This window comes from Lithobates pipiens, unplaced genomic scaffold, assembly GCF_037356315.1.
Source record: "Lithobates pipiens isolate NorthernLeopardFrog02 unplaced genomic scaffold, aLitPip1_a1.2 Scaffold_23, whole genome shotgun sequence".
NCBI lineage: Eukaryota > Metazoa > Chordata > Amphibia > Anura > Ranidae > Lithobates > Lithobates pipiens.
The window spans coordinates 167,862,520-167,885,359 of record NW_027507785.1 but is presented as its reverse complement, the minus strand read 5'-3'; the positions used below and the strand labels follow the sequence as shown (position 1 = coordinate 167,885,359).

General features: G+C 46.0%; 1 protein-coding gene across 2 annotated transcripts in view; it reads left to right on the top strand.

The window, feature by feature from the left end:
- The first annotated feature begins 262 nt into the window (after positions 1-262).
- Positions 263-22,840, top strand: part of UCHL5 (ubiquitin C-terminal hydrolase L5) — a 119,448-nt gene continuing 96,870 nt past the window's right edge. Inside the window, exons 1-2 of one of the 2 annotated variants that reach the window (XM_077452571.1) lie at positions 263-456; positions 2,174-2,237. In XM_077452571.1, the coding sequence (XP_077308697.1) occupies positions 381-456; positions 2,174-2,237 (140 nt within the window). In that variant the 5' untranslated portion in view covers positions 263-380. The remainder of the gene's footprint in view (positions 457-2,173; positions 2,238-22,840) is intronic. The other variant, XM_077452570.1, reaches the window with a different exon arrangement.

The following is a 22,840-nucleotide window of genomic DNA, read 5'->3' as shown; positions in this document are numbered from 1 at the left end:
GGGAGATATGATGAAAATAGTTTTTAATCAAAAGACTTCATCTGTTAGCAATATTTTTTATTTCATAAGCAGTACACATAAATGCTGAAATGACAGTCATATCCCGTCTCCCTCTGGTGCCAAACACTTCATGTCACTGCAGCATAATGCCATAGGATATGAACCCATACAGCAGTGAAATGATTCCGCCAGTGCAGACAGGGAGTGACGTCGCGCCCAGTGCTGTGGTGAGCGCTGATTGGCGGATACGGGGTCACACCAGTAGAGAGCGGAAGTGACGTTGTTGTTGGAGCTCTAGTGAATGCGGATTGAATGTTTCAATGACTCAGCCGTACACATGGTAATTCCGTTGTGCATGCGGTGAAGCAGGCAGGGTTGTCATGGCGGGCAGTGCTGGAGAATGGTGTCTGATGGAGAGTGACCCCGGTGTGTTCACCGAGCTTATTAAAGGCTTTGGTACGTGCTGTTGTAGATAAGAATGCCTTACATCCAACATGCAACGGTGTTGTTTTTGTTGAAAACAGATGTGATGTTATTAGTACTGCATTCGATAGCGTTACGTGTATGTGCTGATCACACAATAAATGACAGCTACTGTGTATATTTCTTGCCCTTGGTGCAGTGCTGTGTTCAGACAGCTTTGTTTACGTAAAGCCGTGTGTGTTGTAGAGTGATGGAGCACAGGGCACTGCAAGGGTTAAATGCATGGGTGGATTTATACCCCAAAATATAAATCATATGTATTGCAGCTTTTTCTTAAGGTGACATTCACACAGATCCATGTGTATGACGATCCGTGCATGCAATCTGGCAAACGTTTACAGTCCGCTTGTGTCCGTGCAGCTGCTGCATTCACCTCCTATAGGCTGTCCGTGCAGCTCAGGGGGATGTAGGCGCAGTATGCGGCATGCACGCCAAACGGGTGTCAGTGTCCCTTGGAATGAAACCTTTATAAATCATTAGCCTTTAGTTTTTAATTTTATTAGTAGCAAAGAAAGTGTAATGTTTTTACTACTAGGCGTTTGATTATGATCTTGTCTATATTAAACGGACACACTTTTAAAATGGATCTAAATTTAGTCACTGAAATCTCATGTAAGATTCAGCCTATTAAGGACTCGTTAATAATGCATCAAATTACATCTTTAAAGTGTTCACCTTTTACAGAAAAAACAAACACTGCCCATCATCCCCACTTTACTTACCTCTGGAGATGCTGAGCTATTGGCATCTGTGCAGCCAGCCCCTTCTTCTGGGGATTCCAAATCTCCGCTTAGTACTTGCACAATGGATGAGATTGATCCACTGTGATGCCGCTGGCCTATCGGAATAGATCTGGCACATTCTGCAAGCAATGCTTGGAGTAGAGCGGGGATTTCAAATCCTCAGCCTGCTAGACCGGCTTCATGGGCATTGAAAGCTGAGCATCTCCAGAGGTAAGTACATCAGGGGGACTGGGGTGGGGTGTTCAAATGTAGCTTAGTTTTTGGCATACCGCAACGCAAAGGGACACAAATGCTATATATTTTTTTCAAATGTGAACAGCTCTGTCCATATTATTATCCATTGTATGCTTTGCTAGGCAATTTGCAAAAAATTTGCTCCAAACACTTGTTTCTAATGACTTTGTAAACAGCTCCTTAGTTGCCTAAACTTGTCCAGAGGTATTATCAAAGCATGATTGTCTCATACTATGAAAACGGTAGAGACTGGCCATGTAAGTCTATGGGAAACTACTGCACAGTTGTGGCTAGCGTACAGAAGATGTTTGGGTTAGAATGTAAACATCAAAAAAGGCCACCAGATTTAGGCAAGTATCTTGGGCAGTGGAGTAGTTTAGTGTAGGGAAGGGCAGATAAAAAGGATAAGTGCATTAAGTTGTATTATTTTTTTTCTTTTCTTTTTTTTCTTTTTAAGCTAAATGTAAAGTCTGGTTCACACAGGTCAAAAATCAGTAATCGCCTGAAGTTCAGCCTGTATGTACAGCTGTCTGTTCATCAGAAGCCAGCATTCAATCTGTGCTTGCAGTCAATGGCTGTGAGCGCTGTTTACGTATACTGCTGGGGGGTTGGGTTGTCCCCCTTGTCAGAATATAATGTCTTAGTGGGAGAGCTGTGTGTGTACCCAGGTTAAATTGCGTTTTTAAGTGATAATTTGTGTGTTTCTTGCATAGGTTGTCAAGGAGTTCAAGTGGAAGAAATTTGGAGTTTAGAACAAGAACACTTTGAAGATCTGCAGTAAGTGTTGGGTTTACTTGTCACCTAAAAGATTTATTTACCTGTAGTCACACATATTCAACTACATGGTAATCACCTTTGTGTATTGTTTACAATTCTTAGGGGTTATAATGTGAACTATTGTAAAGCACAGCACAGTGGTGTAGTGGGTAGCACTCTCACCTAGCAGTAAAAAGGGTCACTAGTTTTAATCCCAACCATGACACTACCTGCCTGGAGTATGTTCTCCCTGTGCCTGCGTGGGTTTCCTTCGGGTACTCCGGTTTCCTCCCACACGCCAAAGACATGCTGGTAGGTTAATTGTCTTCTGTCCAAAATTGGCCCTAGTATATGAATGGGGACCTTGGATTGTGGCCTCCAGGTTGAACTGGATGGACTGGTGTCTTTATTCAAACTTGCTAACGATGTAACTATGTAGCTGTGCAAACTGTTATGCGCTATAATTCCTGTATAATAATAATTATTGGCAGCAATAATCTATGGCCAGCACTTAACGCCAATGGTGTTAAACCCCATGGCAGTTTCATTTGATGTCAAAAATGGTTATTGTCACAGATGCATCCTTTTGCAATATTTAGTTTTAAGAGATATGGTTTTTAGCTAGTGCTCAGCTTTGCTTGATGATAAAAAAACAAAACTGAGAAAGAGAGAGAGAGAGATATATATGTATGTGTGTGTATATATATATTTATTTATTTATTTTTTTCTATTATGCTTAAAGCGCAGTTCCACTAACGCCTGCAAAAATAAGGGAACCCAGTAGTGAAGCATTACGGCTTCATGTCGGGTCCCTACTGCGCATGTGCGAGGCATCGCTGCCCTCCCCTCCTGGCCTAGTGGTGGGGGGAGAAGGAGGGAGCTGAGCTGCTGATGTAATGTGACCCGAAAGTGGGGTCAGGATACCTTCCAGGTATCTGCTCCACCTGCACCGGAGGGGAGGAGGACACAAATGAGCGGAAGTTCCACTTTTGGGTGGAACTCCGCTTTAAGTGAATTGTTTGTGTGTGTGTGTGTGTGTGTGTGTGTGTGTGTGTGTGTGCGCGCGCGCATAATTGAAAAAATCAACTCTGATGTGTCCACCCTCTCGCTTTAGGGGCTCATTTCTCCCTGCTCTTTTGGACAGTGAAAATGTGGTTGAGCCATGGTTTTACTGTAACCCCCCCCCCCCATCCACTGTCCCCTCAAGAGACAAAAGCAGCAGACGACATGCTGCGATACTGTGTGGTAAGAATTAAACACCCTGTTGCATTTAAGTATATAGGAGGTTAAAAGAGGCAGCCTCTAAACGCTCTTCTGAGGGCTAGTGTTAATGAGCCCTAAAACAATTGTTTCTCATATCGTCTTCCAGGACAGCCTTTGAGATATAGGGCTCCTCCCTCCGGGACAGGAAACACGTCAAGCCAATTAAATAAAAGGTGTGGTCCTCCAGGCCCTCCTCAGTTTCCTGCCGGACGGGAAGGAGCACGTTTGGAACTGGTAAGGGGAGCTCCTTCTCAGGGGTTTTGCCTGGGGAGAGCGCCTTGATGGACCTGGCCCTTAGCACCCCTCGGTCCGAACGAAGGGAGTAGAGGGTAGCTTTCAGTCCCCGCTGCCATTTTAAACGTTCTGGGAGAACGGGACCCTGATACGCGGCAATCTCCCCCTCGGAGCGCTAACCGCTCGTACCTGTCGGTCGGAGATGGCGGGAGACGTTCGTTCTACCGACCGGCGTCCGGGTACTGTGAGCGGTGCGTTCGTAAGGAACGCACGGCGTCGGGGCGGAGTTTTTGCGCTCTGGCGTACGGAAGTGGGAGAGATGCACTTCCGCTGGATTCGCGTCATCAGGGGGCGCCGCAGGACCCGTTCCAGTCCTTTGGGCGCGGCGGTGTGACTACAGGGTTGCCTGGAGCAGTGTGAAGGCTCAGAGAGACTGAGTGATACACAGGAACCATGGAGAGTGCAGTTGTGCAGGTGGACTCCGGTTCAACAGGCTCCAGTACCTCTCAGGTAAGCTTGGTGAGGGCAGACCAGGACTTACACTGGGGGGTGGGGGGTCACTCTGACCCGTAGTACCTTCCCGGGGTGGAGAACCTGCTGGTGAAGGGGGGCACTTCCTAAACAGACCCTAGAAGCATAGTGGTGTGGTCAGGGGTGGTATTTTAATGGGACCCTGTTTTTCTTTGTTTTTAGGTTAAACAGGACAGAGCCCAGATACCTTTACCCAGAAGGAAATGTGCCGTGTGTGGGGCTAAGTTAGGCACCGGTTGGGAGAAGCCGCTTTGCCCAGATTGTGTCAGTAGCCTGGTAAAAGAGGACTCGTGGCAGCTTGTCACAATGTTTTAACATCCGTAAAGGATGAGATTGCATCCACCTTCCAATCTTTTAAAAACATGATGGATAGGATGCAGGGTCCCTCTGTCTCTTTACCCAGAGCCGTGAGTATGCCTTCCTTATCCGAACCAAGTCAGGAGGAGGAGGTGGATAGGGAGAGGTTACCCAGGTCATTAGCCTCCTCTAGGACAGAGTCTACTTCAGAATCTGAGGGGGAGGAAGAGGCCATTAGATCAGCCAGATACAAGCTGTCTTTGGATGATGTGGGTGACCTCCTCAAGGCTATATATGACACCTTGGAGATCAGAGAAGAACAGGTCCAGCTTTCAAAACACGACATGATGTATCAAGGGTCGAGTGTAATGAAAGACAGGGTATTCCCCGTCCATAAGTCGCTAGTGGAGGCGATTCTGCTGGAGTGGGAACAACCGGAAAAAAGGCCATTTTTTTTCAGGTAGCCTTAGAAGGAGGTTCCCTTTTGAATCGGATGCGGTGCATCCCTGGAACAAGGTTCCCAAATTAGACGCTCCCTTGGCTAAGGTCTCTAAGAAGACAGATTTGGCCTTTGATGATATGGGTTCACTCAGGGACCCTATGGATAAGAGGGGAGATCTGCTGCTCAAGAGAGCCTGGGATGCCTCTTCCATTGGGCTTAAACCGGCCCTAGCAGCTACCTGTGTGGCCAGAAACTTGGAGTGTTGGCTTACACAGTTACAATCACATATTTCTGCAGGTACTTCTAGGCAACAGCTGTTGAAGTCCTTTCCGCTACTGTTTAAGGCTGTGGGCTTTTTAGCGGATGCCTCTGCAGAATCAGTCAAACTGGCTGCTAGATCAGCAGCACTAGGGAACGCTGCCAGAAGGGCCGTTTGGCTTAAAACCTGGTCAGGAGACACAGCTTCAAAGCTAAAGTTGTGTGGATTACCCTTTTCAGGGGACCATTTGTTTGGGCCCGGCCTGCAAGAGGCGTTAGAGCGCACGCAGGATAGGAAGAAAGCTTTCCCAGAAAGGAAAAAGAGACCTGAAGGGAAACGCCTTTTTCGAAGCCCCAGGCAGCAAAACCTGCAGGAAAGGGAGGTTCGCCCCAAAAAGCATTGGGCGGGTCACAAGGGAAGAGGCAGAGGAGGTATCTTATTCAATCCTCCTCAGCCCTCCCCTAAAACCCAGTGACTCCTGCGTCCCGGTGGGAGGAAGACTGGGGAAGTTCCTCCCACAGTGGGAAGCTTCAACCGAAAGTCCGTTCATTCGAGATCTTGTAAGGAACGGCTACAGGTTGGAGTTTGGTTCAGTTCCCCTCCCAAACTTTCAAGTAACAAGGTTACCAAGGGACCAAGAGAAAGCAGAGGCTTTGGCTCTTCTTCTGGGGGATCTGGTGGACCAAGAAGTAATGGTGCAGGTACCTCAGGAGGAGCGAGGCTTGGGGGTTTACTCCCACGTATTCGTGGTAAAGAAACCTTCGGGGAAGTTCAGGTTAATACTGAATCTCCGTCCCCTGAACAGATTTATAAAATACAAGCTGTTCCGGATGGAGTCAATCTTCTCGGTAACCAAATTCCTGTTTCAGGGCTGTCACATGGCCACAGTGGATCTCAGGGATGCATATTTGCATATCCCGATTCATCCGGAATCTCAGAGATTTCTCAGGTTGGCGGTGAGGTTGAACACGGGTGTGTTACACCTCCAGTTTCGAGCTCTCCCCTTCGGGCTTTCAGCCTCACCAAGAGTCTTTACAAAAGTTCTGGCAGAGGCACTGGCCCCATTAAGGCTCAAGGCTATAACAGTGATCCCATATCTGGACGATCTACTGTTCATAGCCCAGTCGGCCCAACAGCTGCAGAGGGACATACAGGAGGCTTTGGTTTTTCTGCGCTCACTGGGGTGGCTGATAAACCAGGAAAAATCCCAGCTGACCCCCTCACAGGAGGTCCTGTATTTAGGATACAGGATTTCTTCAGTGGAAATGAGGGTATTTCTTCCGGAGGAGAAGATCGGCAAGCTAGAACAGGCGGTAGCCCAGCTTCAATCTGGTCGGGAAGCCCAGATCAGGGAGGTGATGAGAGTCCTAGGGTTGATGACATCATGCTTTCCAGCGGTGGCCTGGGCAAGACATCATCAGCGTCCTTTACAAAGACTCATGCTCCGTTATTGGGATGGCAGGCAGGAGAGCCTGGATCAGGTTATGCCCCTATCCTCGGCAGTCAGGAGGTCTCTTTGGTGGTGGCGGGCCCAGGTCAACCTAGACAGGGGTCTTCCCTGGTCCCCACAAGCTACGGTGGTGGTCACGACCGATGCCAGTGCGCTGGGTTGAGGTGCCCACCTAGAGGGAACCTTAGCCCAGGGTTCCTGGTCGAACCTAGAGACAGGTCGTTCCTCAAACCAGAAGGAACTTCTGGCAGTCTGGAAAGCTATAGAAACCTTCCAGTCCCAGTTACATGGCAGGGATCTGCAAGTTCGCTCAGACAATGTGACAGCAGTAGCCTACCTGAACAAGCAAGGGGGAACCAGAAGCCCTGCACTACAGGTAATTGCGGACAAAATCTTCTGCTGGGCAGAGAAGAATTTGTCCTCAATATCAGCCATTCACCTAAAGGGAACTCAGAATTTCCTGGCCGACTTTCTCAGTCGCCAGAAGATAGGTCAGGACGAGTGGTCCCTCAACAAGGAAGTGTTCGAGGAGATCGTGTCATGCTGGGGAAGGCCAGAAATAGACCTATTTGCAACAGAAGGCAACAGGAAGGTGACACAATTTTTTTCGGTTCACCCACAGGATCGGGCCAGGGGGATAGACGCCCTTGCCAATCCATGGCTGTTTGGCCTGTGTTACGCCTTTCCTCCCGTAAGGATGGTGGCGGAGGTTCTGCAGAAGTTCCGTTCGGAAACTACGGACCTCATTTTAGTAGCTCCTTTTTGGCCAAGGAGACCCTGGTTTGCCAGCATAAAGAGATTGGCCGTACATCCTCCGCTGTTTCTACCAGTCAGGGAGGACTTACTTTCCCAGGGGCCGATCCTGTGCCCTCAGATAGAGAGGCTCAAGCTTGCGGCCTGGTATCTGAGGAACAAATCTTAAGGTCACAGGGTTTCTCAGAAAGAGTGATTAAGACCTTGTTAGAATGCCGTAAACCAGTTACTAGGGCAATTTACGCCAAGGTAGGAAAGAGGTTTAATTCCTGGTTGCGAGAACAGGGGATTGCAAGTCCCGGGGTCCCGGCAGTCCTAGATTTTCTACAAGCAGGGGTAGAACTGGGCCTATCTATCAGCACTCTAAAGGTACAGGTGGCGGCCTTAAGTGTTTTCCTTCAGTCCTCCCTTCAGCAGAATCCATTTGTCAGGAACTTCTTCAAGGCTCTATCTAGATCTAGGCCTGTGAGAATGAAGTCCTGTCCTACTTGGGATTTGGCCTTGGTTCTTAGGGCTCTGACCCAAGATCCATTTGAACCATTAGAGGGAGCTTCACTTAAGTGGATTGTACTAAAGACTGTATTTTTGATAGCGATCACGTCAGCTAGAAGGGTCAGTGATCTACAAGCGCTCTCGGTCAGAGAGCCATTTCTGTTAATCTTAGAGGACAGGGTAGTACTTAAGACTGACCCTAGTTTTCTTCCTAAAGTGGTGTCCACTTTTCATAGGACACAGGATATTATTTTGCCAACTTTTTTCTCAACCTCAGACAAGGATGAGGCGAGATCTTTAAGTTTGTTAGACGTCAGGAGAAGTCTATTAATTTTTTTAGAAGCCACTAAGGTCTTCAGGAAGTCAGACTCACTTTTTGTTAATTTTTCGGGCGCCCGCAAGGGCTGCAAGGCGTCCAAAGCGTCTATCGCCAGGTGGATACGAATGGCGATAGTTAAAGCCTATGAGTTAGAGGGGAAGCAGGCACCCTTAGTTAAGGCACACTCTACAAGGGCGGTTTCCGCATCATGGGCAGAGAGGGCTGGAGCCTCTCCGGAGGAGATCTGCAAAGCAGCAACGTGGTCCAGCTACTCAACGTTCGCAAGACATTACCGTCTGGATTTATGGTCTGATAAAGAGCAGACTTTTGGACGTAAGGTCCTCCAGGCAGTGGTCCCGCCCTGACAAGGTGAGCTCCTTGCTTATCATCTCAAAGGCTGTCCTGGAAGACGATATGAGAAAACCGGAGTTAGACTTACCGGTAACTCTTTTTCTAGGAGTCTTCCAGGACAGCCTGGCTTCCCACCCAAAGTTGTTTAAATTGGACTAAGTGGTGAGGATGTGTATTAACGTGATTGTTAGTGTGTTATGTCTTTCAGAGCCTCCCGGCGGTTCTTGGAGTAAAACTGAGGAGGGCCTGGAGGACCACACCTTTTATTTAATTGGCTTGACGTGTTTCCTGTCCCGGAGGGAGGAGCCCTATATCTCAAAGGCTGTCCTGGAAGACTCCTAGAAAAAGAGTTACCGGTAAGTCTAACTCCGGTTTTCTCTTACGTAAACTTGCACTTGGGGCTGGTAAAAATAGGGTAAGTTTTTATGGCTGGCCAAATCCCCCCCCCCAAAGCTGCATAGGCAGCTGTACAGGCTATACGCAAGCTACTTTGTGGCGTAGAAAAAATTAGCCCTCCTGTTGAATTTGGCTGGCCGTACCACTGCCTATGCAACTTATTGAAGCGATTGGTGCCTTGTTGCAAGTGCAAACCAAATTGTAGGCTCGTAGATGTGGTGCCATATTCCCATTGAAAAAGCCTAGTTTGTCTCCTAAATGATTGTCAGCAGCACCCTTTGCTACTCTGTGAAACGTGTTACATTGCAGATAATTTTTCACTGACAACACAAATCAGAATGAGCTTCCTCTTCTTGGGTTCCCAGTCAGCACTCTGGGCTCCTTCCCCTATCCCGAGTGCTCCCATAGCAAGCCATTTGCTCTGGTGGCATTTGTGCAAGCTTTCTCTGTGGGCACACAGACTGGGGCTCAGCCCCACCCCCTCCACACTGGCTGTGATTGGCAGCAGCTGCAGTCATTGGTTCCTGCTGCTGTGTCTGAGCCAATGAGGAGGGGGAGAGCCAGGAGAGCAGCTGCTCTTGTACACATCATGCCACTCCCCCCCCCTCCCCCCGAACCATGCCAGGCTGCATACCCTCAACATGGGGGGGTAGGTGCTTTGGGGCAGGGGGGGCTCTGTGCTCCTCACCCCAAAGCACATTGTCCCTATGTTGATGAGGACAAGGGCCTCTTCCAGACAGCCCTGGCCGTTGGTTGTCGGGGTCTGAGGGCGGGGGGCTTATCGGAATCTGGAAGCCCCCTTTAACAAAGGGGGCCCCCAGATCCCGGCCCCCCACCCTATGTGAATGAATAGGGGGTACATTGTACCGCTACCCATTCCACTTAACAAAAGAAGTGTCAAAAATAAAACTCATTGCACATGTTTTTAAAGTAATTTCATTAAGTAGCTCCAGCGTCTCTTCCGACTTCTTCTCCCGTCTCCGGCTCTTCTGCATCGTCTGCCTCTGTTGGTTCTTCTTCCCTCTGGATTTTCACTGTTCTCTCTCCGAGATGTTAAAGGGGGGCTTCCAGATTCCGACAAGCCCCCCCCCCCACCCGCAGACCCCAACAATCAATGGCCAGGGTTGTCGGGAAGAGGTCCTTGTCTTCATCAACATGACCCCCCCCCCCCCCCATGTTGAGGACATGCGGCCTGGTACGTTTTCACGAAGGGGGAATGCTCGCTCGTCCCCACCCCCTTTCCTGACCTTCCAGGCTGTTTTCTCGGATAAGGGTCTGGACTTTCGTTTTTTCAGCGTGGGGGTTCCCCTTAAAACCCATACCAGACTGAAGGGCCTGGTATGCTTTTGGGGGGGGAACCCATGCTGTGTTTTTTTTTTTTTTGCGTGGGGTTCCCCTTTAAGATCATCAGAGCACAAGTTGTATGCAAAAGTCAGATCAGTCAAGACAGCGATCCGACTTCAGTGATATTCAGTGGGTTGAAGTAGGATTAAAGTCGGACCAAAGTACTGCAGGGAGCATTTTCAAAGTCGGACCGATTTGTGTCGATCCGGTTAAGACGGCTCCCATAGGGAAACAGATTTTTTTTTTTTTTTTTTTTTTTCACACGTCATGCGACATGAGCTCCCAGTGTCGGAGCGTTTGTCGTACCAGTGTGAACCCGGCCTCAATAGTTATACCAAACGGGTGCTAATGATCAACAAAATATCATGTACCATGGATAGAAAAAGTCTACACACCCCTGTTAAAATGTCAGGTTTCTGTGATGTAAAAAAAATTAGACCAAGATTAATAATTTCAGAACTTTTTCCATCTTTAACTGGTTCCCGACCAGCGCACGACGATGTACGTCGACAGAATGGCACGGACAGGCATATTGGCGTACAGGTACGTCCAATATTTAATGCCGCTCTGCCATCGGGAGCGCGCCGCCGGCGGCGCACTCCCGTGCTGGTCGGGACCCCCGTGAGTCCGGTCGCAGGACCCGCGGACTCGATTGCCGTGGGCATCCCCGCGATTGTCGCACAGGACGGCTGAATGGAGGAAATGCCGTGTAAACAGCATTTCTCCATTCTGCCTAGCAACTAGTGACGCTGATCTCTGCTCCATGTGATTGGAGCAGAGATCAGTGTTCACTAAATGAAAGCCCAACCCCCCCACAGTTAGCAACACACCCCTAGAAACACTTAACCCCTACACTGCCACTCACTGGTTAACCCCTTCACTGCCAGTGTCATTTACACAGGAATCACTGCATTTATATAGCAGTGATTACTGTATAAATGACAATGGTCCCAAAAATGTGTCAAGAGTCCCATCTGTCCACCATAATGTAGCAGTCCCAATGAAAAATCGCTGATCATCACCATTAATCATCGCCAAAAAATAATAAAAATGCCATAAATCATTACCCTGTTTTGTAGATACTATAACTTTTGCGCAAACCAATCAATATACGCTTATTGCGATTTTTTTTTTTTTGTTTATAATAATCCCAGAGCTCAAATGCCTAAAGAAATCTCTATTTGTGGGGCAGAAAAGGACGTCAGTTTTGTTTGGGTACAGTGTCGCACAACTGCGCAATTTTCAGTTAAAGCGATGCAGTGCCGTATTGCAAAACATGGCCTGGTCATTGAGCAGCCAAATCTTCCGGGGCTAGAGTGGTTAAATAATCAACCATGTGATTTGCTAAATGTTGTACCTTCCTTAACCGTTTGCCGACCATCCGCCGCAGTTATACTGTGGCAGAATAGCACGGGCAGGAGAATCGGCGTCATGTTATGCCTCTCCTTACGGCGGCCACTAGGGGCGCACACGTGCCTGCAGCTGCCCCCCCCCCCCCCCCCCTTTACTGCCAGTGACATTTTTACAGTAATTAATGCATTTTTATAGCATTGATCGCTGTATTAATGCCCATGGTCCCAAAAATTTGTCAAAATTGTCCGATGTGTCTGCCATAATGTCAGTCCTGATAAAAAAATCGCAGATCGCCACCATTACTATTAAAAAAAAATAAAAAAAAAATGCTATAAATCTATCCCCCTATTTTGTAGACGCTATAACTTTTACACAAACCAATCAATATACGCTAATTGCGGATTTTTTATTTTTTTACAAATTTGAAAAAATATTGGGGCTGCGCTCCTATTATGTGAAATATAATGATAAATCACGTGCAAAATAATGTGTTCAGGTTATAACCTAAATCAAAGTATGCTACAATGTGCTAATCAGATTTAAAGTGCAAATAAATATTAAATAAATTGCCAGTGTGCAAATAAATATTAAATCAATTAGTGCTATACAAATGCCACATGCAAAACATATGTGACCCAATAAACTCGCATATAAACACGTGATTGTGTACCAATCCTCAGAGAATCAAAATGCTACTAATCCCAAATTCTTTACAAAACAAATATTACATATATTAAATAAAACAATATTAAAAAATATATGTAACGTCCGAACAAACAAAAGTGAACCATTAATCACAGTCCAAAGTGCAGAGTGCAAACAAAGTGCTTCAAAATAGCAAACGGTGATCACAACAACCAGGTGACAAAGTAATTCAAAGCACTAGTGATCTTTCGGTGTCCACGGCACCGAAGGATCAAAATTGTCGCTCCTTTATTTGTTTATAGTGCAAAAAATAAAAACTGCATAGATGATTAAATACCACCAAAAGAAAGCTCTATTTGTGGGGGAAAAACAGACGTCAATTTTGTTCGGGTACAATGTTGCAGGGCCGCGCAATTGTCAGTTAAAACGATGCAGTGCCGAATCGCAAAAAGTACTTTGGTCAGGAAGGGGGTAAAATTTTCCCGGGGCTGAAGTGGTTAAATGTTAACCATATTGCTACACTTAGAGGTGCCTCTGTTCTGTTTAATAGTCAATTTTGACATGACTCTACTTGTATATTAAGACATTGCTTGTATATCACATAAAAATGTATTTAAAAATGTTTCTCGTCTTGCAAAATGCTCTCAAACACAGGTTTTACTGTATAGGGATACACACCATTGCACATGACTAATGTCTTTGATGTGTCCCCAAAAAGAACACTTGAGAAAAAAATAAAGTGATTGAAAAGTTAGAGGATGAATAGGAAAAAAGAAATTCCAAGTCACTGAATATCACTTGGTTTATACTGCAGTTAGTGTAGTTTAAACATAAGTACAAACATTTTATAGTGTGGTTTTATTTTTATTTTATTTTTTTCAATCATTTTCTTTAGTTTCACCTGGTAATTTTGCCAGTAACAAGCTTAATGTAAACGGGCCATTTTTACAACCTCTCCTCAACGATTTAACTGATAAAAATCCACGTTTAAAACGGCTGTTTTGCTGCGTTTAAATGCCGCGTTTATTGGCATTTTGCCGCGTTTTGTGTTTTAAAAGCGTTTGCAAAAAAAAAAAAATGTTTTTTATTTTAATTCTTTTTCAAAATATCCAAAAACGAAATATGCCTATAAACGAAATGCGGCTAAATGCAACATGTTTGGTGTCGGAAACTTTGGTGTCTGAACTAATTTTTTTGCCTTCAAAGAAATGCTTCTAAAGGCAACTGCCTAAAAACTACATTAAACAAACCTGTGTACATGTACACATAAGATAACATTGGATCAGTTCAGGGGCAGCTGAAAAAAGCAGCCAAATGCCTCTGAACATCCGTTTACCAGCAGCAGTGTACACGAGGCCTTAACTCACTGTTGTCAGTTTCAAGGAATAGGTTGGCACCTTAGACTTATTTGGACTACAGAACACCTTCGCCCTGTCCTAAAGACTTTTTATTTTATTTTTATTTTATTTTTTTTATTTTTTATAAAGGTGTTTATTTTGATTTTGTAACATACAAACACAACAAAAGTACTTTAATTACAATTGTGTAAAGTGCACTTAAAAGAACCTTTTATATAGTGTGGCAGCACGCAGGTAAAGTCACCTGGTTGTATCCAGGATGAGAAATATGTGTGCCCTAGATTCAGGCTTTATGCAGACCTTTACAATTGGAGGGGAAGAGTTAATGAGCCCAGCTGAAGTAAGTGGGCTCATTAAGACCTCTACAAAAAACCCCAGCATGCTTAGGGAGATGCTCCATCCTGGAACCAGTTTTTGTGTTGTATAGACTGGGGAGTGTGACACCTGTTCTGTGCGGTGAGTTAACGCCTGTGTGGCAAACCTCTACAACAGGGACAGGGACTGGGGCAGCACAAGGCTGCTCTCAGTTGTTAGACAGGGAATCTAAGTGTGTAGTTAGAGGTCAAGCTGACCAGGATTTATTTTCATGTTTTATTTTTGTTTGGCTGTTATATGTATCACTGCATGTAGCATAAATCGCATCTTTTGTTTTTTTGCACCTACAACGCTGTCTGCTGTGCCTGATTTTGTGTTGTGAACCCATCCAGGGGGTCACACACACCCGCTGCCGAGCTAACCCCTCACAATAGTAAAGAGAATGGAACAAGTTTACAAGTACATGAAAAAACAGAAATACCCCAGCAACACACATTTGTACCTTCATACTTGCACCCATTTGAATCTGCAACACATGCGACCCCATAAGGACAGCAATGGTCCAGAGTCCTCCCGTGCATTAGATGTTTCATATAAGGCAATATGTGATTATCAACTTTAGCATCTTGCTGAAAAATAAGTTGAGTACATAATAATTTGAGTACATAAGTGGTGGGCCTACTGAGAAAGTTGTGAAGAAAGGACCCCCCCCCCCCCCCCAGAAATCCTTTGAAACCTCAAGTCATGGTTGACAGCTTTTAGTGAACTTCTTAGGGCATGCCCTACTCTTGTATATCAATTTATCAATTTGAATTTGGGAAGGACCCCATAAACAATGTGGAAGAAGGCATGGGCTGAAAGAGGGCCCACATCTTTCCAGTGCAGTAGGATGGGTTTACGTGCATAAAATAATAGTGTACATATTAATGTCCTGACATGAGTACGGTGGACATGGTGGTTGAGTATTCCCAAAAGTCCCAACTCCGGGATGTGAGGTATCGGTAGATATATATAGTTTGTGGTCGAAGAAAGCAAACAATTCCTTCCAGAAGGTTGAAGGTCCGGGACAGGTCCAGAACATGTGGGGAAAAAGTCACCAGCAATCATAGAACATCTAGCACAATGCAGATGAGGTCAAAATAAGACACAAGTCTATCAAGTCCAACCTATGTGTGTGATATGTCTGTATTACATTGTATATCCCTGTATGTTGCGTTTGTACAGGTGCTTGTCTAATAGTTACTTGAAACTATCAATGCCCCCCACTGAGGCTACCGCCTGTGGAAGGGAAATCCACTTCCTTGCTGCTCTTACAGTAAAGAACCCTCTACGTAATTTAAGGTTAAACCTCTTTTCTTCTTCTTTTAATGAGTGGCCACGAGTCTTGTTAAACTCCCTTCTCCAAAAAAGTTTTATCCCTATTGTGTGGTCACCAATATGGTATTTGTATATTGATATCATATCCCCTCTTAAGCGTCTCTTCTCCAGAGAGAATAAGTTCAGTGCTCGCAACCTTTCCTCATATCTAATATCCTCCAGACCCTTTATTAGCTTTGAATGAATGAATGAATGAAATACTTATATAGCGCACAATGCGAACTGAATCGCCTCTAGGTGCTGTGGCGAGCTTTGATCATCTGCTAAAAGAGGAAGGTCTTGAGTTTTTTCCTAAAAGCCAGGTGATTTTCTTCCAGGCGGATGTTGATTGGTAGAGCATTCCATAGCCGAGGCCCTTGGACAGCGAATCTCCGATCACCCTTGGATTTATACCGGGCTTTGGGCACGAGGAGGAGGTTTTTGTTGGCTGATCGAAGACTGCGGTTTGGTGTGTAATGATTTATTTTCTCCATTAGGTATTGCGGAGCTTCTCTATGCACGCATTTGTGGGTGAGGCAAAGGGTCTTGAACATGATCCGATTTTTTACGGTTAGCCAATGTAAGCTCCTCAGTGAAGGAGAAATGGATTCCCAGGGTTTTTTTCCTGTTATCAGCCTTGCCGCCGTGTTTTGGATCAGTTGTAATCGCGCAAGTTGATATTGTGGTAATCCTATGTAAAGCGAGTTTGCGTAGTCCAGTCGTGAATTAATGATTATTCCAACTACCACTGCTTTGTCATTCTTTGGGATAAAAGGGATGAGTCTGCGAAGCATGCGCAGCAGATGGTGAGATCGACTGACTACAGATCCTATTTGCGCATCCATTGACATTTGTGCGTCTAAAATAACCCCGAGACTCTTCGCTTTGGTCTTTGGGGAGATAGTCTGCCCAAAGACGGTTGGTGCAGACCAGGAGGTTTTGGTTGCGGGCTTATGATTTGGGTGTAAGATTAGAAGCTCTGTCTTTGATTGGTTCAGCTGGAGGGAGTTGGTGGTCATCCAGTCCTCTATTGATTTGAGGCAGTTTTCAAGTTGTTGGTGATCTTTTTTTCCATTGATCCGGAAATAAAGTTGCGTGTCGTCAGCGTAAGAGTGGAAGCAGAGATCTGAGCATCTGATGATTTGAAGGAGTGGGCGAATGTAAATGTTGAAGAGAACGGGTGACAACGGAGAGCCTTGAGGGACTCCGCAGGTGACTTCCCGAGTTTCGGAGAGGAATTTTCCTAGTTTCACTGTCTGTGACCGATTTCCTAGGAAGGACGCGAACCAATGGAGATCTATGTCTTGGACTCCGGCTACTTCTGTGAGGCGGACGAGTAGAGTATTGTGATCTACTGTATCAAACGCTGCACTTAGGTCTAGCAGTACGAGGAGACACGGCTCTCCGTCATCTGCTGCTTCGAGGGCGTCATCCCAAATCTTGAGGAGAGCCGTTTCTGTTCCATGACCCGGGCGGAAGCCTGATTGCAGCTTTGTTGCCCTTCTTTGTACTCGCTCCATTTCCAGTACATCCTTCCTGAGGACTGGTGACAAGAACTGGACAGCATACTCCTAGGTGCGGCCAGACCAGAGTGTTGTAGAGCAGAAGATTCCCAGAGGTTCTCACCCCAGTGTTTAGATTGCATTCATATTTTTGTCACCCAAATGCATTTTTACATTTTTCTACATTGAACCTCATTTGCCATGTAGTTGCCCACCCCATTAATTCAGATCTTTTTGCAAGGTTTCCACATCCTGCAGAGAAGTTATTGCCCTGCTTAGCTTAGTATTGTCTGCAAATAGAGGTTGAACTGTTTACCCCATCCTCCAGGTCATTTATGAACAAATTAACTAGGAATGGTCCTAGCACAGAACCCTGGGGGACCCCACTAACCACACCTGACCATTCTGAGTACTCCTCATTTATCACCACCCTCTGAACTGTCCCTTGTAGCCAGCTTCCAATCCAAGTACCCACCGTATGGTCCATGCCAACGGACCTTTATTTCTTTCCTTCGTTGACAGACACAGCATCTTCATCTTGACCTTAGGGTTATATTGCCACCTTCAGGAGAGGACTAGGCAGAACATAAATGTAAAAACTGCACAGTACCGCCCTCACTATAACCCCTCACACTGCATGCAGCAGCTCAGTTTTTTTCCTGCCTAGTGTAGAAGGACCTGGCTCCCGGAGGTGACCATTTGGTCCTGTGATTTTTTTTTTTTTTTTCTTTTTTCTGCATTTTTGATTCCTGTGATCTACAGTCAACAGGCAAGGCTGGGTGACAGGCTGGATAATATAGATCCTGGTAGTCTGCCCAGCCTGGCCATCGAGCGTGAGCAGACGTTGGCTACGCGATAGGTCAGCCACGACATGCCCCGCCTGATCCCTAGTGAGCTATATGCTCTGGGGCACACATATGACTGGGCTACTGCTGTCTGTGTCAGTGTGCAGTGGCCAACAGCCACCCCGTACTGCTCGGGTGATGGGTCTGTCCATGGAAGGCGTCCAGCAGTCATTGCAGGAGGGAACAGCTGGGCATTCCCTGGTAGGTCAACTAGGGGGTCTCTCACTCTCCCTTTCCTTCCCCTCTGTCCCTCCTCCCCATGCTATGGGCCACTGTGTGACTGGGAATATGGAGGGGTGTTTTAGTGTGTACGCCATGGGGAGAGGACGCAGTGCGGACCGTGGACATTTTTCTGTAGCCGCAGCCAGTTTTTTGGAAGTCCGGCGGCTATTTTCCCGGTGCCACATTTTTTGCTGAGGCGGCCATTTTCTTGTAGCCTCGGCTTATTTTGTCTATAGCACTGGGCGACTGTTTCTTTCTGGAACAGCGTAAATTTTACACAGAACACCTTGGAGGCCGAGGGGATTCCAGTGAGCCAGATTGGCCTCTGTGTCCTTGGTACGCCGACATAGTACGAATGGTGGCGAATTTACCTTGGCGGCTGCCGATGCGAAAGGACCTTCTGTTGCAAGGTCCAATACTTCATCCTGCTTTATAGTCGCTGGCTTTAAAGGCATGGCTGTTGAAAGCCAGGTGCTAAGGGACCGAGGTCTGTTGGATTTGGCAATCTCCACTATGCTGAGGGCACGGAAGTCATCTTCTCAGATTTATCATCGTATGTGGAAGGTCTACATCTCTGTGTTTAGAGATGGGGTGGCGTCCACGTACATATTCAGTTTCCAGGATCCTACTGTTTTTGCAGCGAGGAGTGGATCAGAAACTTGCCTTAACCACTTAAGCCCCGGACCAATTGTCAGCCTAAGGACCAGAGGTCTTTTTACAATTTCGCACTGCACTGCTTTAACTGGTAATTGCGCGATCATGCAATGTTGTACCCAAACGAAATTTGTGTCCCTTTTCTTCCCACAAATAGAGCTTTCTTTTGAGGGTATTTGATTGCCTCTGCGATATTTATATTTAACGATATAAAAGGAAAATTTAAAAAAATATATTTTCTACTTTTTGTTATAAGAAAAATCGAATGAACTAAATTTTAGTCATACATTTAGGCCAAAATGTATTCAGCCACATGTCTTTAGTAAAAAAAAAAAAATGTCAAGCGTATATTTATTGGATGCGCAAAAGTTAAAGCGTCTACAAACTAGAGTACATTTTCTGGAATTTACACAGCTTTTAATTGATGACTGCCTATCTCATTTCTTTCTAAAATGGCAGGGCAGTACAAACCCCCCCCCCCCCCCCAAATGACCCCATTTTGGAAAGTAGACACCCCAAGAAAATTGCTGAGGGCCATGTTGAGCCCATTGAATATTATTATTTTTATTTTTTTGTCCCAAGTGATTGAATAATGACACACACACACACACACACAAAAAAAAAAAAGTTTACAAAAAGTTGTCACTAAATGATATATTGCTCACACGTGCCATAGTTATATGTGGAATTGCACCCCAAAATATGTTCTGCTGCTTTTCCTGAGTATGGGAATACCACATGTGGGACTTTTTGGGAGCCTAGCTGCGTACGGCACCCCGAAAACCAATCACTGCCTTCAGGATTTCTAAGGGTGCAAATTTTTGATTTCACTCCTCCACTACCTATCACAGTTTTGAAGGCCATAAAATGCCAAAATAGCACAAACCCCCCCCCCCCAATGACCCCATTTTGGAAAGTAGACACCACAAGCTATTTACTGAGAGGCATGTTGAGTCCATGGAATATTTTATATTTTGCCACAAGTTGCAGGAATATTACAATATATATATTTTTTTTTTTCCGCACAAAGTTGTCACTAAATGATATATTGCTCACACATGCTATGGGCATAAGTGAAATTACATCCCAAAATAAATTCTGCTGCTTCTCCCGAGTACGGGGATACCACATGTGGGGGACTTTTTGGGAGCCTAGCCGCGTACAGGACCCTGAAAAGTAAGCACTGCCTTCAGGATTTAAATATAAAACGCTACCAAAAAAAACTGTTAGCGATCGCAGGGATCAGGCCTGACTCTGCGAACGCTGCAGTTGTGTTTCGATCGATACTAGACTTGGGTGGGCTGGGCGGAGGGGCAAAAAGCAGGTGCTAGCAGGTATCTGGGCTGATCGCGCTAACAATGTGTTTTTTTGGAACCCTAAACTGCTGGGGACGCTAGTATAGATCTGATCAGATCAGATATTGATCTGTTCAGATACTATACCACTACGGGAGGTGTATGCTTTGCGCGTGGGTGTTAGCGGTACTGGCACTAACCTAACGCTGCCTGGGGCGACGCGGACCCTGACCCTAAAACCTAATTGATATCACCCACCGGGTGATCAGGGGGTTAAACCTTTATTGGGTAATAAATGGTGGGTGCCCTGATGCTATGAAAAGCAAACTAACTAACCAGAGTCACCCGTAACACTTATACGGTGATCACTGGTGAAAGGGGTCAACTAGGGGCAATCAGGGGGTTAAAATCTTTTTATTAGGTAGTATATGGGGGTCCCTGACGCTATATAAAAACCTGACGGGGAACCTAAATAACTAACTGGCTAACCAGCGTCACCAGTGACTTATATGGTGATCGCTGGTGAAAGGGTTAACTCTAGGGGCAATCAGGGGGTTAAAATCTTTATTAGGTAGTAAATGGGGGTATCTAACGCTATAAAAACCTGGCGGTGAACATAAAAAAAATAACTAGCTACCTAGCGGCACCAGTGACGCTAATGCAGCGATCAGAAAAACGATCGCTTAGTGACACTGGCAAAAGGGGGTGAAAGGGTTAACTCTAGGGGCAATCAGGGGGTTAAACCTTTATTAGGGGGGTAGGGGGCTACCCTGGACCTAACACTAACTGCCCTGACACTTTTTACTGTCACAACTGACACTAAATGCAGTGATCAGTAAATAAATGATCACTGCAATCAGTGACACTGTGACTGGGGGGCGGGGGGCGATTTGTGTGCCTATGTGTACCTACATGTCAGTGTAGTGATTGGTGCACTTACTATGTGTTCTCCTCGCAGTACGGTCAAAAAGACCGCCCGAGGAGAATGACATCACTTCCTCCCTGTGTTTACACTACACAGGCGGGGGAAGCTTCTCATTCGCCAGGAGCGATCGAGAGGGGATGGCCAGAAACCAACGGCCATCCCCTCATCCCGGATCGCTCCTGAAGCGAAACGGACTGCCGCAGCCAGCGGGAGGGGGGCCGATTGGACCCCCATCCGCTGGAAGGCAAGCACGTACATGTACGTGCTTTTGCCTGTCGGTGCCATTGTGCCGACGTACATTTACATGCGGCGGTCCTTAAGTGGTTAAGCACTATTAAGGGGCAGGTATCGGCTTTGGCTGTCCTTCTTTTTTTTTTTTTTTTTTTTTAAGTGACCTTTTGGAGACTCATTCATTGGTGAGTATGTTTGTTCAGGGGGTGCGACATGTGGCCCCTCCAGTTCGACCACCGCTGCCTTTGTGGGATTTGTATCTGGTGCTCTCTGCTTCAGAAACCACCATTTGAAAACAGGGAGATCCTCTTATTGACACTCTCTCAGAAAGTAGTCTTTCTAGTGGCGATTACATCTGCCAGGAGGGTTTCTGAGTTGTCGGCCTTGTCATGCAAGTCTCCCTACTTGGTCCTCCACAAGGATAAGGTGATGCTGCGCCCGCAGCTTTTGTTATTTCCAAAGGTGGTTTCGGCCTTTCATCTAAATGAGGACATTGTGCTTCCGTCATTATGTCCTCAGCCGTCACACCTTAAAGAGGTTACTCTGCTTTCCTTGGACATGGTCCAGGCTCTGCAAGTGTATCTGTCTGCTACGGCTCTTTTTCGGAGGTCGGACTCGCTGTTTGTATTGGTGGCTGGTCTGAAGATGGACCAGGTGGTCTCGTCGGCCACCATTTCTTGGTGGATCAGACAAATCGTGGTTCAGGCTTATGCCTTAGGGGGGCGAGCGCCCCCATTTCCTGTCACGGCGCATTCGACCAGGGCAATTGGTGCCTCCTGGGTTTCCGACATCAAGTGTCTGTTTCCCAGATGTGTAAGGCGGCAACCTGGACGTTTTGCTCACACTTCCACTAAAGTTTACAAGGTTGATGTGAGAGCATTTTCGGATGCTTGCTTCGGCTGCAAGGTTTTGCATGCAGCTGTTTTTAAGGTTGCAACTCCTCCGTTGAGTTGCAACCTGGGCAGTTTTTCTGTTTTTACAGGTTCTGCCTAGTCCTCTCCTATAACCCTAAGGCCAAGATGGAGATGCTGTGTCAGTCAATGAACTTCAGAGAAAAGGGTTTTACGTTGAGTACAAAAATCCTATTTTTGCACAGTAAACGTTTATAGGGAACTGTTTCAAATGCTTTTGCAAAATCCAAATACACCACATCTGTGGGCCTTCCTTTATCTAGACGGCAACTCGCCTCCTCATAGAAAGTTAATAGATTGGTTTGGTAAGGGTGATTCTTCATGAATCCATGCTGATTACTGCCAATGATACCATTCTCATTACTAAAAACGTGTATATAGTCCCTTATCCCCTCTAAGAGTTTACATACTTTTGATGTTAGGCTAACTGGTCTGTAATTCCCAGGGATGTATTTTGGGCCCTTTTTTAAATATTGGTGCTATGTTGGCTTTTCTCCAATCCGCTGGTACCAATCCAGTCAGTGGACTGTCAGTAAAAATTAGGAACCATGGTCTGGCAATTGCTTGACTGAGTTCCCGAAGTACCCTCGGGTTCAAGCCATCTGGTCCTGGTGATTTATTAATGTTAAGTTTCCCAAGTCTAATTTTAATTCTGTCCTCTGTTAACCATGGAGGTGCTTCCTGTGATGTGTCATGAGGATAAACACTGCAGTTTTGGTTACCGAAGCCCCTCGATTCCCTCGTGAAGACTGATGAGATTAAATTCAGTACCTTTGCCATCTCTGCATCCTTTGTAACCAGATGTTCTTCCTCATTCTTTATGGGGCCAATATGGTCTGTCCTCCTTTTTTTTTATTTTTTTGCTCTCCTCTGTGTCTTTC